We start from the raw sequence: 16332 nt of genomic DNA, 5'->3' as shown, positions 1-16332 counted from the left end.
TGGGCGCGTGCGCGGAGGTTCAGATTAGATTAAGGTGGTTTTAGAACAGCGGTTCTAAAACATGGGGTGGGGATCCCACTGGGGGTCGTCAACCTTCAATTAGGAGGTTATGTGATCCCTAAATAGCAAAACAAGTTTAAAGAAAGTTGAGCACTACTGAAGGTCAATTATGCTACAATTTATTAAATAATAGTTACTTAATGAATAATTTAAAGAGTATCTATTATCTCCTACAGTTTTTTTTTTATTGTTTTCCTCATAAGCATATATTGTTAGGGAGGGACAGGGTTCTGTTGAAGATCAAGTTATTTCCTATTAAGGTGCCAGATCACAACAGAAGTAATTTAACGCTGTTTAACAGAAAGTTAAATTAGGTAGCAGGTTTAATTCCTGCTCACAGTCGTGTTAGGAAGAGCACTCCACATAATAACAAAACATCTGACAAATCCGTGTGTTCAAAGCTGTGGAGTGATGCTGCTATGCTGAAAGTACAGTAAAAGAAAAATATTTTTATTTAAAAAAAGGATGTATTTATACTTGAACAGATTTCAGATAAAGTTCAGGAATGAGTAGAGTTTTATTAGCCCCACCTCTTAACGTGTAGGCGCTTCACACAAAGACAAGTTACCTCTGTCTATTAAATATTATTGAAAACATAAATAAGACCAAATAAACTGAGTAACACTACAAAGAATACGGCAGTAAAAAAATACCTTTAGCAAAGTTCTATTTGCTGAAGTTGACATGTAGACTAAGTCGTATTTTTAATTTCTGGGTGTCTAAAAATTATGTAAATATGGAGGTAAAATATGTAAATGTCAGTAGACATGTTAACAGACGTGTTATCAGTTCTCAGTGCTTGTAGTCAATCTCATTAATCTTAACTCAAAATAATTTCTGTCATACGTCACACCAGATACATGCAGAATAATAGATTATTGTTCTTATGGCCATACTGTGGTGTTGGTGTCATTTTGAGGTAACATGGCTGTTGCTTCAAACAACTACTTTACCAGAAAGTAATTGTTTTTTTATTTAGAAGTAGAACAAGTTACATATATGTCACAAAATATGTATATTCACTCTCTTCCACTCTGCTATTTTTGTCCAGTGGCCTTGTTATCTCCATTAGTTTGTTAAGCTGTCATAAAGGTGAGCTCAGTCTTGCTTCAGCATTTGGGGGTCTGCTTCAAATTGTTTATATAATATTGCCTAATACTTTTTTTTTTCATACTGCATTTAACAGTGTGATTTAAAGCCAACTAGTGAGCCAACAATGAATTCCTTAAACTGACGGTCCTTCGGGAAGTTTTCTGCTTGACAATCAAACTAGGAAACTCACTCCATTTGAGGAAGCCATTTTTTTAGTTTTGTGTACAACCCTAAGCTAGCCAGTGGGTGTCACTGTTCTGCATTGAAAAATTGAAGTTTAAAGCAGAGAGGACCGTTCATCCACAAAGCAGGTGTTGGTTGTTTGAGGAGTTGAGCAGTTTTTCACTGTTGCTGTCGCCTGCAGCGATGAGCTCTAAGTGATCAGATAAACACATCTGGATTAATGGGACCAAAGAAGTAGAGATCATTTTGTGTCAACTCCATTGTTCCATCAACTCATTTGAGGTAAAATACCTATGCTTATTAAAAAGTACTTGGAACAACATTTATTAAAAATGACTTAAACTTATAAAAGTCAAATAAAATTCCACCACTTTCACATTTTTTTCAGTAATCAACTCTGACAGAAATTGACATGTTTCTTTAAGCAGTTCAATTTTTTTTATTTTTTTTTTATAGTTCTCAAATTTAATTGTAACATTATCAAAAATTCATGTTGAAGTGCTGATCTTAATATGGGTCTTCAGGGGGCGAACTTGTTCGCTCTACTCCGTGCAAAACCATTCCCTGCTTCAACGTCATACTGAGAAATGCACACAGCAATCGGTTCTCTCCACAATTTTCTCTATCATTATATCACTTTAATCTATAGGAATGGTGTGATTAGCTATTCACTGACAGTAATGTTGTAAAAACCATAGTATACCTTGAAAATAGTCTATGCCTACTTGCATATAGGCAGAAGGACATGGTACCATCAGGCATCTGGAAATTGAACCCAAACATGTCAAGGCCCATAATTCTCTTTATTTTGGCTCATTAATTTGATTTTTTCAATGCGAAGAAGAAAAATATTTAAAGTGTTGCTCTAAAACAGATCAATGGGAGTTTCTCAATCAGAACCTTAAAAAACATTGGCTTTAAGACCTGGGACTCCTTTAATTATCTCAGCATGTGTCTCTAAATATTCTCACATTTAGCAAATAGAAATAGTTTTGCCAATCAAACAAAAAACACTTAGACAGAGATGATTTCAGATATCTCATTTTTGTTTTTTTCTTACACAGCACGTTTAATGTTGGAAACATGTTTCTGCAGGATGTCGCCGGCGGAAAACTTAGGGAGTGGCATGTTTTCCTCAGTCCATTTATGGAAACTCCGTGCATGCAGACCAGTATAAATCAGACTCTTCACTCTTCCGCTTTTTGCATCCTAATCTCATTTAGTCATTCAGTGTTGATGTTCTTTCCACTATCAGCGTTTTATAATGAAGAATCATTTCTGCCGCCCAGTCTAATCTGAAAGCAGTGCCTTTCATATAAATAGAGAAAAACAAAATGCAAATCAAATAAAAATGTAGAGTTGTTATACCTTGCTACACTTTTTTTTTTTTTTTTAGAATTTATTTGAATGTTGAATGAGATGCGTTAATCAAAGTGTAAAGCTTATCAAATGGGAATTTCACACCGCTAATATAAAGGTCAAACATATCTGGGGGTTAAAAAAGCTCCATAAGTATCCATGTTTTTGTGCTTACCCTTCTGTTTTTTTTTAAGTCTTGAAGGGTTTTAGAAATCACAATATTTTTCTGTAGCCATCAACAACCGTCAAAGAAAAAATGTTCTCAAATACGTGTGTTTTTAAAAACTGTCTACAAAGTTTCAATTAGAAAAATGTGCAATTCCTGCCATAATGCAGTGTGAATGCTCTAAGCTGAATATTTTCAGTGAAAATTACAGAAGCGCTTGAAGTCGGCGGCGGAAGACGTGCAGAAATGTAAGAAATAGGCCGAATAAAGCAAAAGCCTGCAAAACACATATAGCAAAACCGTAATGGATGAAATGAAAGTGAAAACTTTCAGTCAATGCAAAAATCGCACCTGAAGAGTATCAGAAATTTGTGCTGAACACTGTTTACATAGCTAAGCTGTAAGGTCAGGACAGTTTATAAGCTAAATGAGCTGGAGAAAAAAAAACAAAGCTAGCTGAGAGCTAGCCCATAATGACATGAAACCTTTTCTCTACAGCAATTTGAATGAGCTTCAGCTTTGTCATACAACCTTTAATCTTCTAAAGTACATGAAGAGCTAAATTGTTTTGCTTAAATTCTGGTCCCAGTCTGTTATGGCTGTTTATTTTTTATACTCTGTCTGTAACATCAAAAAGTCTATCAGAGTTCTTTTGGAATAAGGATTGGAAAGAGGTTTGAAATTATGGTTGGAAGCAGGTCTGGCAGGAGGGTTAGAAGGGTTAGGGATTCAGTTCAATTGGGGTCGGAAGGAGGGCTGGAAGGACGGTGAGAATGAGGGTTGGAAGGAGTGTTGGAATTAGGGTCAGAAATTGTACTGTAATTTAGTTGTGTCATATTTTATGTATTCCCAAAACTTTGCATAGTTTGCGTTTTTGCAGTGCATTCATTGCCTAACTAGGCAAAATACTGTATAACAAATAATGTCAAACTGTGCAGGAGAATAAAGCACATGTGATAAAAGTCTGGTGTTTAATGAATTAGTTTTTTTTTTTTTTTTTTTTTAGTTTTATTGCAGCCATCGCTGCAATAAATAATGCAGCGATGGCTATGCCACATTATAATTTCCTGGAAAAGGAAAATAATTCAGTGCGGCAGATCCCAACATGGATCTTTCCACTGACAGCACATTCCCCACACAGGTATAGCAACACTGTTTCAAACGTACAGCTGAAAACTCAATTACAGTACATGCAGTGCAATACAAATATTTATCTATATATAAAACTTCACTGTATAACAGATAATCTCGTGAAATGAAGTGCATACAGACCAGCACAGTGAACCAGTACTTAAGTATCTGTACATATTTGCTACAGGATATCAATCTAGCAGTGAGTGAGAGAGGTAACGCTTTCCTCGTCTTTACTCTCCAACCTTTCCTTGATGCCAAACCGTGTAATTGTAGCAACAAATTACACCACAAAGAAACCGCATTTTGATAACGCTAAAGATAACCTGCCTTCTCGGTTAATTTCGGAACTTCCCTCTAAGTAATACGCTTTCTTGTTTGTTTATGATAGATTCTTCTGTCTTGATTTAATAATTGTAACATGGTAGTGATTACCAATAGCTTAATCTTCAATTAGAGACTAACTCCAGTATAGCTAATCACTTCCAATTGAAGTGTTAATGATATATAGATGTTATAATACATTCCTCTCATTCCTTTCTATAAAAAATGTAATTCTCCCAGACAAAAAGGATTTACCCTTCAAATTGACATTTGATAGTTCTTTTTTTTTGTTGTTTATTTAACAAGACTGATATGATTGTTGATACTTAAATATTAGTAGGTTCCTACAGTTAATGATCAACCATTTATGAGACCCTTGTTGATCCTTCTCTGGAAGGTGGAGCCTAAAACAAGGGAAGGGGACAATGAAGATTGCTGTTTTCCGTGTTCTTCAGCAGAGCTCATAGCGATGACAGTAAGCCCAGCTAAAGGTTTTCCATCATTCATTTCCCAGGTAAGATTTGTTTTGCTTCTTTAATTGAAAATAGCAATAGAGACTACAAAAAGACGTAAAGCTTGTGCTTGTGACGTGAGTCATTTTGTTTATATTTGAATGTTATATTTCATTGCTAGTCAAATTACTTGAAATAAATGGAAATTTAAACTTATTTTGGTCTTCAGTAGTTAAGGAACCCTGTCTGATTAATTGTGATAGATTAGCTGGTGGGTTTAAAACTGGGAGAAATTTAGATAAACAGCTGGTTAAATGAAAACTGGATAGATACACAAATAATGTTGGAGGGTTGAGCACAAGTTTCAAGTTCCTTGCCTTTTTAATTTCAAACAAGCAAAAGACAGAGAAGAAAATTACAGACAAAAAAACTATAGATTTCATTGATAATATTAATATTGATAATATTGATTTAACATCTTCAAGTCAAAAATTCTTTATCTGGCAGATCTTTGAGGAAAACCCATTTGGGTTACTTGGCAGACCATCTCCTGTTCAAATAATGCGATTAGTTTGAAGTCGAACATCGTAATGAGTTATTAGAGGATGGATGTTTGTACATGCTGTGTAGTCATGAATTTTTTTTAAGCAAGTGTGGTTAAAAATTATACTGAACAAATCTTGAAATGTTTTCTCTATTAGGCAATGAAATCAGACTTTGATCAAAAATGTACATACTTTGTTTCTTTCATTAAGATCTGGGCAGCATGATCTGACCCTGTGGCTGACACTTCAGTAAAATTTGTTTATCTGACCAAGCTAATCCACTTATTTATTCATAAACTGCTGCGTCTATGATGTAATTATAATTTCCCCTTTCCTCGCAGGAGCAGATGATTGTCATCTAATAAACGCGCAGCCGGAACTTGCCTATCTGATTTATAGTTGTCTCAGAGAGACCAGAGAGACTAAAAGACCAGGCTATTCTCAAAAAAGTGAGTTTTAGGGGTTAAAAACATGTCAAATCCTGATTTGAAGAGGCTCGAGATTTTCTACAACCTCCTGAACAGTTGCAGTTTGGGTGCATTTTGCAACAACTCTCTGCTGTCGTTTCACAATTCCAACAATGAGAGTGGGATGGAGAGTCCGGATGATGGAACGCTGAGAGTGTTCATCTCTGTGGTGTACTTCATTGTGGCTACAGCTGGAGTGTTGAGCAACTTGCTGGTCATGTTCCTACTTTATTCAACTCACACCATCACCACTGGTACCATCAACTTCTTTGTTTTCAACCTAGCTTTGGCCGACCTGCTGTTTTCTCTTGCCTTACCCTTTTGGGCGGTGGACATTGCTCTGGACTACAGTTGGCCTTTTGGCTTAGCCGCATGCAAGGCTGTGTCCTTGCTAACTGGACTGAACGTCTTTGCAAGTTGCTTTTTTCTGACAGCTATGAGTCTGACACGCTACTGCTACGTGGCAACAGCTCTCAAACCTGGATCGTCCTTGTGCAACAGATCTTGTACCTTCCCGGTAACCACAGCTATCATTTGGGTCGGGGCTCTCATCGTGGCGGTACCCAGGGCCCGGTACGCAGACCTCAGCCGTGTGGGCAGCAGCAATGACACAGCATGCTTGCTCCGCTTCCCAGAAGGCACGGCTTGGCTCGGAATAAACCAACTCCTGCGAGTGGTTCTGGGATTTCTGCTACCGTACGCCGTCATCATCCTCTCCTACTTGCTCTTGCTGCGATTCCTCTGCAGGCACAAACTGAAAGGGAGCAGCAACACTCGGCGAAAAGCCGACATCTCAAAATCTGTGGCTGTGGTGGTGCTGACCTTCTGTGCCTGCTGGTTTCCCTACAATGTCCTCACTCTCTGGAGCGTCCTGATACAGCTTGACATCATTGATATGAGCAAATCGTTCTACAGTGCTCAGACGTACTTCTTCCCTCTGGCCAACTGTTTAGCTTTTACCAGCAGCTGTTTCAACCCTGTCATCTATTGCCTGGTCAGGAAGGAATACCGCACAGCTCTGCGTAATGTTTTCTTCAAGTTGAGTTTAACCATCATGTCCAAGATGCCCTATGCGCTTAACTCCGAGGAGGGTTTAGGGCAAGGTCGTCAGCTTGGTATTCCTCTCAGCAACGTCTACAGCCAGACGTGCCAAACTGACTCAAAGGGCTACACACCGCTGACAACACTTCCAGCTGGAACATCACCACTGTAAAGTCTCAACCCGATGTTTCCTCAGTCTTTTTCTGCGATAGAGTTTGTATTGTCTGTGTTCTGTGGGGACATTAGGAGCAGATAGTATCTTGCCTGCAGCAGCAGTCTGAGTCAGAGCTGCACAATTTTGAAAAGCAAGCAATTGCAATTAGTTTTGAGAATGCAACAATATCAGCTTTGAAAAATATACATTATCCTCAAACTTCTGTTTCTCACTTGTTTTTATGATGATTCCATCAACCTGTCAGGGTTGAGCATTTACTGTCTATGGTTGAAGTGGCGCAGGGCAGAAAAACACAGGCAGGAAGTAAACAGAAGTAACCTTCTTCTACTACCACACACCACACTTTACTACCCAATAAGGTGAAATGCAAAATTATACTGAAGGAATTTCTCTGTTACCAGGATAACCATTAATAGCAATACCAACCAATAAAAACAACGCACGTTTTTGTATTTTATGTATTCAAAGACATGTCTTGAACTGAGACTGATCAGCAGGTAAGATACTAGTCAGCTCCATATGAACTCCAGAAAGCCTCCCTTAAAGAAATTCATGCTGTTCTTTTAAGACTTCTGACTGCGTGTTGCACCAACATTTAACTTTTCCCTCTAATGATCAGTAGTGTCTATATGAGAATGTTCATGTTGATGCAGGTTCTTAGCTTTTGTGGTTCTGCATAAAATGTTTTATGTTTTGACATTTTTCAAAGTTGCATATGCTAAAATATTACCTAAAGAGATTGTGGCAGAGTCTTTTCTTTCCTTCTTCTTTATTATTTGACTGGAAAGAATAAACAATATTTAGTAGTTATTCTTGATGACTTTTGTGGGGGAAAAAAATCTCTCCCTTTTTGTATTCTGCTGTTACAGCAATGGTTTAGTTGTGCTTGTGCTTGTTTCATTTCAGTGTAAAGTGTGAAGATGTTGAATTGAAATCTAAAAATAAAACTAACTGAATTTAAACTACAATTTGTTCATCCTTTGTGGGTTTTTTTTTTTTTTTGCTTTACACTTTGCCTCAGCAACTTGTAACTCTTTGAAGCAAGAACAAAACTGATTAGTCAAATATTATTGAAATGTTAAAATATTAATTGCGTTGTATAATTACAGAGTCAAAAAGCATATTAATTGCACATTTGTGTTTTAGTCCACTGATGAGACTTTTTAGGTTTCACAATGAGATTATTTTAGAAACATGAAAAGATCTAAGCCATTATTTATATTCTCTAATACACCACAAGATGGTGTTGATGCTCCTTTTTTAGTCATGGAAGATGCGAAATACAAAATCAATGATTAGTGGCTTTTTCTCACTTTTAGTGTGGACTTTTGCGTGGTTACATTAGCATTGGTAAATCTGCATTGCTGTTTTTTTGGGGGGGTTTTTACAAGACAGTATGTGTGAACCAATTTATTTATATATTTTTTTGTCTTATTCGGTCTCTCTTTTGTGTCCTCTGTGGTAAATGAGCATGTTGCCTTGGTAACGTTATGGTCAAACCATTTGTGTTTTGTGAATTTTATACATTACTTTGTGTGTTTGTACATTGCATATATATGCATTAAGTTTCCTTGTCATGAATTTTTGTGGAATCTGTGCTTTTTTGTGGATTCCATTTTCAAAACTTTTTTGTAGAGACCACAAGTATTTAACTTGTACAAATTTTTGTCGTGGGACCTACTGACAAGAAATTGTAAGCCGGTTGTAATTAAGAAATTATTCACAAATGAGAAATATAAACACAAATAACTCAAATTAGGCATTCAATATTTAGTAGACACTTTGTTGGTAATGAAAACTCCAAAACGTCTCCTATACAAAAATAATTGACTAAATAAAGTGTTTGGGAATGAGTGTGACTTCCACAACAACAACAACAACATACAAATATTGAAGGTTCTGGTGATCTCCTTTATACACTTTGATCTTCAACTCTTTCTAAAGATTTTCAATTAGTCCTCTGATGGACTGAAACAATCTAGATTTCCTGTTCCTGCAAGACGCCCTTGACTCCTGGGCAACTCTTGTGGCATTTGATTTTTTTACTTTTCTGTCTAGAAACAGAAAAACAGATGATGTTCTTTCCTCTACCCAAGCATTAAGAAGTTTAATGGCATCTTTTGCCAAATCAAACAGCTCTTTTATTGTCCATCACAAGGATCTTTTTCTGTGCTGTGTATTAGGACAAGGTGCCCAAGTTTATTTCTTGAGAGATAACTTTTACATGCGTCCCTTCTCCAACACACCTGAGTCAAATGGATGACTCATTACCAGGTCTCTGCAAAGCTGAATCAGAATCCTGATTCATCCTGATTCAGCTTTGATGAATCAGGATGCAAAGAGTCTGCAAAGCTCCTGAGCAAAGGAGCAAAGCCCAGGAGCAAAAACTGAATCAGTTTTTGATTCAGATGTGTTAGAGCAGGGATGCATTCAAGTTTTAAAATAATTCTTGAGTACTAAACTTGGGCACCTTTGGAAGACTATACCAGGCAACATTATTTGTTATCAATAGGGGGCAGGATTGCTTTAAAAACTGTAACGCATTTCAGCCATTTTCTCATCTTATTTGCATAATGTATAAAGTTCTCATTAGCTCTGTAATTCCACTTTATCGTGTATAAGTGCTGTGCAAATTAGTTTGTAATAATTTCTATTTTTCTGGGGCTGTGTGGATTTTGTGTCAACAAGATACCTAAAAATATATATTTTAGAAATAGGTTAATATGTCTGATACCTTTTTCCTCATTGTGTGGCAGCTGATTGTTCCTGTTTGTTCAGACATCACAATTAAGATCTTGTCCACATGAAAATAGTTTTTTTTTTAAAAAAAGATCTGTCACTTCCTATATGTTCATTGCTTAAATGTATTTATACGCGGAAACAAAAGATGATGCTGTGGGGGAGTATTGACTCAGTAGGACTGATTTCTTATTTTTTTAATGTACATTTTGTGTTTTGTTGTGTTGATTTACCACATAAGATTCAGATTTGTAACATCAAAAAAAAATTTGAAAAACTTGCAGCAGCATTGTTAGGGGTATAGAGGTTTTTTTTTTTTCCTGATAAGCCTAAATAACACACATAATGGAGTGCGACTGCTGTTGAGGAAGAGCAGCAAGATCTATGAAACCGATCCTCCTTCAACCCCCCCACCGCCTGTCGGAGTCCTGGCTTGGTGTTCATCCGTTGTCCCTGTACAGATCTCTGATGGGAAACAGCCGACGTCTCATTACTCCTACAGCCACTGAGATGATGTGACTGAATGCTAAGCCACGTTTGGATGAGTGACTCGTGCTGGCTTTGATTAGCTGTGGCGCAGGACGAAGCTGTGAGCTGATGGAGGAAATATGCTTGGTGGCGTTTCATCACTTTTTCATTCATTACAGAGAGGCTGTTGAGGCTTCTAGCAGTAAAACAAGGAATCGCTGGAGGTGTTTTGTTGCTGCAGTGGGATCCAGTCTGTGTTTTAGGGATGAGTTGGGACCCATCCCTCTTGTAAACAGAAATGGACGGCCAACGCCAACATTACCAGGTTGTGACCGTATTGCAGGAAACACACTTGGTTACTTTTTTTTGCACGAAATTGGTAAGACCACTTTCAACCAGCGACTTTAGTTTATTACAAAACGTAAAAGTAGGCACTGTACATAATAATCTGCCTCTTATTATGTCCAATACTGACTGACTGACTGACTGTCGTCAAGCTAAACTTTAAAATTAATCTGATTTCCCAGTGTATTCAAAATACAGAACACTGCTGACTTTAACCAAATATTTCAACTGCAGTCGACATTCAGAGCCAGACAACCAGACACAAATGACTGTCTACATGCTGCCTACTGTAATATAAAACCAGGTAATAGCCAATGGCTAAATATAGTTAAGAAATGCAGACACAAAATAGGGAAATAAATGTGCAAAGGGGCAAAATTGCCCAGATCCAGACGCTTGTCTTGTGAAACAAGAGATAATCAACAATTGGGGATTTAATAATTTATTTAAATCACTCGGAAAAAAATCACCTGAAATATGAATACATTCCCTTTGTTCAAAACAAGTCATATCAATCAAGTATACTTACACTAATAATAATTACAAGCGCAATCATACCTACGATTACTACCATTATAAATAAAATTACCAACGTTAAACATCCACCACACAACATCAGGGGTCTGGAGGGTATGGCTTATCAATGGGGCATGGCTTATTTCAAAAGAAACCTCAAGTAAATTAAGGTATTACATCCAGGAGGCCTAATTCAAGTCAAAAATCCCACCAACAATATATTTGTGACACAGTAGATCAATTGTGCAGAGTAATAGCTGCCAAGAAAAAAATATTTTTTCCACTCCATAATGCTATACATCCATTTTAGAAACATGAATAGGTTGACTGATGTATATTCTTTCTTAAAATATATAAGATAAACTTACTCTGTTAGGTCCTGCGTTGCCTTCAGGAATATGGCAGTTTCCCTCCCCCTCCCTTTGTCTCACAAAAATTTCATAAAGTATCTAAGATTTCACAATTTTGCAAACAAACACTTTTCAATAGAATTCTCCATATAAATTCTTATAATACGTCATTACAGTGGGTCTTTCTTCGGTTACTGCTAAACTTGTGTGCCAAATATAAATTCAACTACTGGTCCATCACAATAATGTACATGTAGAGAAAAAAGAGTGACTGAAAGTAAAAGGGTTTCATATTCACGGGATTAACCAAAATTCTCATCTGCAAAAAGTCTCTTTGAACGTTCTGTAGCAGGGAACACACTGCAGCTTTTTGGGCTGATTGCTTTTTCAGATTTTTAAAAGCTCTGACCTGCCATAACTGGCAGACATTTTGAATGAAAATACAGTTTCCTTTTAATTGTCTCATGGTTTTTGTGCTTCCTCAGACCCTACCAATATGCTTTTGCAAGCTTAATGACATTCAAATTTTTTTAGCTCTAGATTAGTGACTAAAGATCAACTTTTTCTGGTTTTCTGGTACTTAATTTAACAGAAATGCAATATTTGTTTTGTTCCTTCTGTGCTCATCATAACACCTGAGAGTCTGACAATTTTTTGGAACGCAAATAATATTAGTTTGACTGTGATGGTAGCGGCACTTAAATATGAGAAACCTCAGAAAGCGTGGAACATCCAGAAATAGCAATAAACAAGCAACCAAGATCTGAACCTGATTTATTTCCCTATTTGGTGAGTAGTAAAGGTTTAACTAGTTTGTACGTGGGGGCAATTTAAAGAAAAACAAGTTGTTCTAACCAAATAAAACAAAAATATTTCCTTACTTTGTATGGTATAAAGCAGACAACTGGCAAGGGCTTTATTTTAGAGGTAGCCCACTGCAGCCAACACAGATAAACCTTCAATAATATATAGGCATAACTTTAAATAGTTTATATTTGCTTTCGTTGAAAACATCTCTCACAGACCAAGGATTGCAGCGTCCAGAAAAAATAAAAACAGATATGAAATATAACATTTCAGAATACTGTATTGCAATGCAGGCCAAGTAAATAAATAGATACATATTTCAAAAAGAGCTTAAAACTGCAATCCAGCATTGTTGAAAGCACCACAACTGTTTTGGTTACACAACACAGGCGAGCTAGTATAGTAATTTATCACCAATTCCTCCGGAAGAAAAGAAAAACACTCCGCCCGCAACTGTTGTTTCTGGATTGCAGCATTAAGAGTCATCATAGAATATAAGAATTAGTTTTTGCCACAACTTTAACATGCCTGAGGGCCTACCCTTGATTTTAATACATTTTACATATAAGAATAGATATACATTAAGCTATTTTATACATTTCTGGTAACATAAACATGTAATTTTTTATAATTTATCTTGAAGTAAAATGTATTTTTAAAGGCAAGAGGTTAAGATAAAATATATATCAACCATGAAATTTGTAATGTAAATGATTCTAATAGAGTTGACCAACACACTGCTTATTAATTCATCACCTGACTACAAAAAGTACATTTAATATACAAAGTTTACAGGTTTGTTTTTTTCCTTTTTCTTTGTATTGGTTTTGTTATTTTTGGGCCCTGTATTACAGACTGTAAGGCAGTCAAATCTTATGCACATATACATCCCTATTTCTTAGTCTTTTAATGTTTTAATCAGTCCGTTTCTCTCCATCCTGTAGCTATAATGCAAAAGGCTCGGTGCCACACTCTTCCGAATAAAAACTGGAGGAGCTGGCAGGTTAGCTTAAAAAATATGAATTACAATGATAAAGCTGTCTCAAAGCATGATAACTGTAGCAAAATCATAGAATTACTGACTTACTTATTCTTGCCACCAAAAGCACATGCAGAATTGTTGCAGATGTATGCTTCAGAGACATTAAAACAAACAAACAAAAAACGTGAGTATTCCAATGCTTGTTTATGTGTTAGCTATAAGCAGGGACACAGTAAATTTATAGTCAAAGCTATTAACATAAAATCTTACGGCACATTTTCAAAACAGCGTTACAAAGTGATTGGGAGTCAAGCTAGCAGCTACTCGGAGTCAAGCTAGCAGCTACTCGGAGTCAAGCTAGCAGCTACTCGGAGTCAAGCTAGCAGCTACTCGGAGTCAAGCTAGCAGCTACTCGGAGTCAAGCTAGCAGCTACTCGGAGAGTTGTTTGGTTTGGAAGGTGGTGGTGTTTACATCTAATTAAAAAAGGTACAGCGTATAACTACTAGAATCTGACACTTAGCCTGTCCAAAAAGATTTGAGTATGTGTTTTATTGATTTGACCCGTTTCTGTGATGTTGTGTTAGCTGTGTTAGCTTTACTCTCCCAATGACTCTCCCATACTCCAAAGTGAGTCTGTCCTGAGAAATGCAACAGTTTTGATACAGATTCCTCATGCCTACATTATATCACCCAAACCATATTTTAAAATACCCAAGGACACACATGAATTTTAATTTGGTTGCCATTCAAACCACCTTTGGTTCCAAGACTCCTTACAAATCTAGGTGCTGGATAAAATTGTTACAATACACTTTTACTGTAATGTGTTTAATTGGCCCAGAATTTTCCTTAGAAAAATAGCAATCTGTATCACTGTTTTGAAAAATCACCATGTTGTCATTATATCCATCACTTTTATAAAATGAGATTAGTTTAAGTGCCCCCATTATTAAATATGTATTAATACATTTTTATACACGTTGAAAGTCAAGTTTTAGCAACATCTTCCAAACTTAAAAAGTTAAATCACAGGCCTCAGATTGTACTCAAATCAGTTGATTGTAGAACTTGTCTGGCTTTTTAAGATGAGATGGCTGTAATATAAAGAAGAAACATTAAAAAAAAGCAAAATTCTACTAAATCTAAAGTAGAAAATATTTAATGATTCAACAACATGCTTGTTGCTTGTTGAAGGCGTCACCATGAAGGAATATTGTGCCTGGTAAAAGCCTCTTCTATACATTTTATCCTCAGCCACTGAAGTGGGAAGCTTCTTGTAGAAGGGAGGGAAGTAATCTTAAGTCCATCTTCATCCCACTGTTTTCCACAACTTCTTCACCACAGTTACAAAAACTCTTTAGGAACAGTATTGCCGTTATTGTGGCACTGGCTTATATTTCAACCAAACCGTGCAAAGCATTTGCTGCACACGTTGGTCCTCTTGCCGAGTTGATTGTCAAGTTCTGTTACAGGCTTAGTTTTAATATGTGCAACAATTTTGAAAATATTTCTTAATGTGAGGTGACACCATCGTTGGTCCTTTGTAGGCCTTTGGCTCGAGTCAGTCTGTAGGAGCCGTTTTGATCCACCTTCTTACACCCGAGTGACCGTCATGAATTCGGGTCACCTTGGAACTAGCAGTCAGGATCCAGGGAGGCCCCCATAGACCTGGCTGAGAGACTGCAGAAGACAAAACATATGCAATTACCATTTTTCTATATTTACAAAGGTGACAAACATTCAGAATCTTAGCTTAATATTTCTTCAAATGAGGTTTTTCTTTTCTATCAAGTCAAATTTGACAGTAGGATAAGTGTGATGCTAAGACATAACAGCTGGTTGACTTACAATAACTGAACAGGTGGGAAACTTCAGGGGTCGCCGAGTTTACCCAGACCTAGTTTTACTAAAATATTTAAAAATATTCACTTTGCCATAATGAAAAATTAGAGGGGGTATTTCTGTCGGTGCAAAGAAGCAGAGAGCTCTTCTCTTTTGTAGTCCTAGCATTAACGAGAACTATTCTCCAGTCCACATAATCACCAGATTCCTTTACATATTTGAATATTTTAACCTGACATGAAAATTACCAATTTACTTTTTGGAAAATATTGGCCTAATGATAACATGACCCCTCAACAGAGGCTTAAAGACTCTGAAGACAGAATGGAATGACATGATGGGGAAATAAATAAACATGGTTTTGATATGACAAGCAATGTGCTGTGATATTATTTCAAAAGGCACATTTCTTAGTTGAGGATAAATAAATTAAATCTACAACTAATCCCAAACAGCAGTACATTTATTTTTGTTTATTATTTTATTTTTGCAGAGTAAAGTCTCAGGTCTCATGAATTCAAACTAGATAACATCACTGAAAATGTGATGTAATGTCCACTAATACTAATATATAATTTCTCGATGATGTGTGTCGCACCTTGAGGCATCTGGAAACCCAAAGATCAGCCAGACTTGTGGAGATCCTCAATTCTCTGCTTGATATCTTTTCCGTTTTTTACATTTTTTTATTATTATTTCATGGCATCATAAAAAGGAAGCAGCATGTATCAGTGAGGTCTTGAAATCTATCTATAATGAAGCCATTTTTTAATTTTAAAGTTATGTGTCTGGACAGTGAGGGTTAAAAAAGGATTTAATCTTTTTAGGTTGAGTGTTTTAATAAAGAAAAAAAATGAATTAACTTAATATGAAAAAGAGAACTTTAAAAGGTCTTCAGGGGTCTCGGGGAAACTACAAAAGTCTGGGTTAGAAGAAAAATATAGCGAAATGACGGATGATTTTAATTCTACAATACTCTTCTTCTGACAGGACTTTAAACCAACGATTGGAGGCTAATCCAGCAGAGTCATAACTAAACTCTCATCACCAGACTCCAAATTAGATTGCACAGTTTGGACATTTAATCCCATCGCATTTTATTTATTTTAGGTTTCTGGTGTAAGAGTTTCACAGCAGGCCTGCTGCTGCCCGCTGCTGAAACGTTTCCGTATTTGGCCGTCTTTCAAGGCACAATTTGATCGGTTCGCTTGTGGCTCCTTGGAGCTGCAGAGAAGGTGACGGTATATTTCAAGGATAGCAAACGTTTCCTCCGAGTTATTTAAGCAC

General features: G+C 36.6%; 2 protein-coding genes across 7 annotated transcripts in view; one reads left to right on the top strand and one right to left on the bottom strand.

Annotated features, from left to right (window-relative positions):
* The window catches only part of LOC103472461 (relaxin-3 receptor 1-like), a 28291-nt gene extending 18409 nt beyond the window's left edge, over positions 1 to 9882 (top strand). For all 3 annotated transcript variants that reach the window (XM_008422112.3, XM_081612775.1, XM_081612776.1), the window contains 2 exons: positions 4713 to 4829; positions 5654 to 9882. In XM_008422112.3, coding sequence (XP_008420334.1) covers positions 5784 to 6992 — 1209 coding nt within the window. In that variant the 5' untranslated portion in view covers positions 4713 to 4829; positions 5654 to 5783 and the 3' untranslated portion in view covers positions 6993 to 9882. The remainder of the gene's footprint in view (positions 1 to 4712; positions 4830 to 5653) is intronic.
* Positions 9883 to 10973: 1091 nt separating this feature from the next.
* Positions 10974 to 16332, bottom strand: part of LOC103472458 (ras/Rap GTPase-activating protein SynGAP-like) — a 56987-nt gene continuing 51628 nt past the window's right edge. For all 4 annotated transcript variants that reach the window (XM_008422108.3, XM_008422106.3, XM_008422107.3 and 1 more), the window contains one exon: positions 10974 to 14883. In XM_008422108.3, the coding sequence (XP_008420330.2) occupies positions 14838 to 14883 (46 nt within the window). In that variant the 3' untranslated portion in view covers positions 10974 to 14837. The remainder of the gene's footprint in view (positions 14884 to 16332) is intronic.

This window comes from Poecilia reticulata, chromosome 11 (genome assembly GCF_904066995.2).
Source record: "Poecilia reticulata chromosome 11, P_reticulata-male-v2, whole genome shotgun sequence".
Taxonomy (NCBI): domain Eukaryota; kingdom Metazoa; phylum Chordata; class Actinopteri; order Cyprinodontiformes; family Poeciliidae; genus Poecilia; species Poecilia reticulata.
The sequence above is the reverse complement of the archived record's forward strand: the minus strand, read 5'-3'. Positions and strand labels throughout refer to the sequence as shown.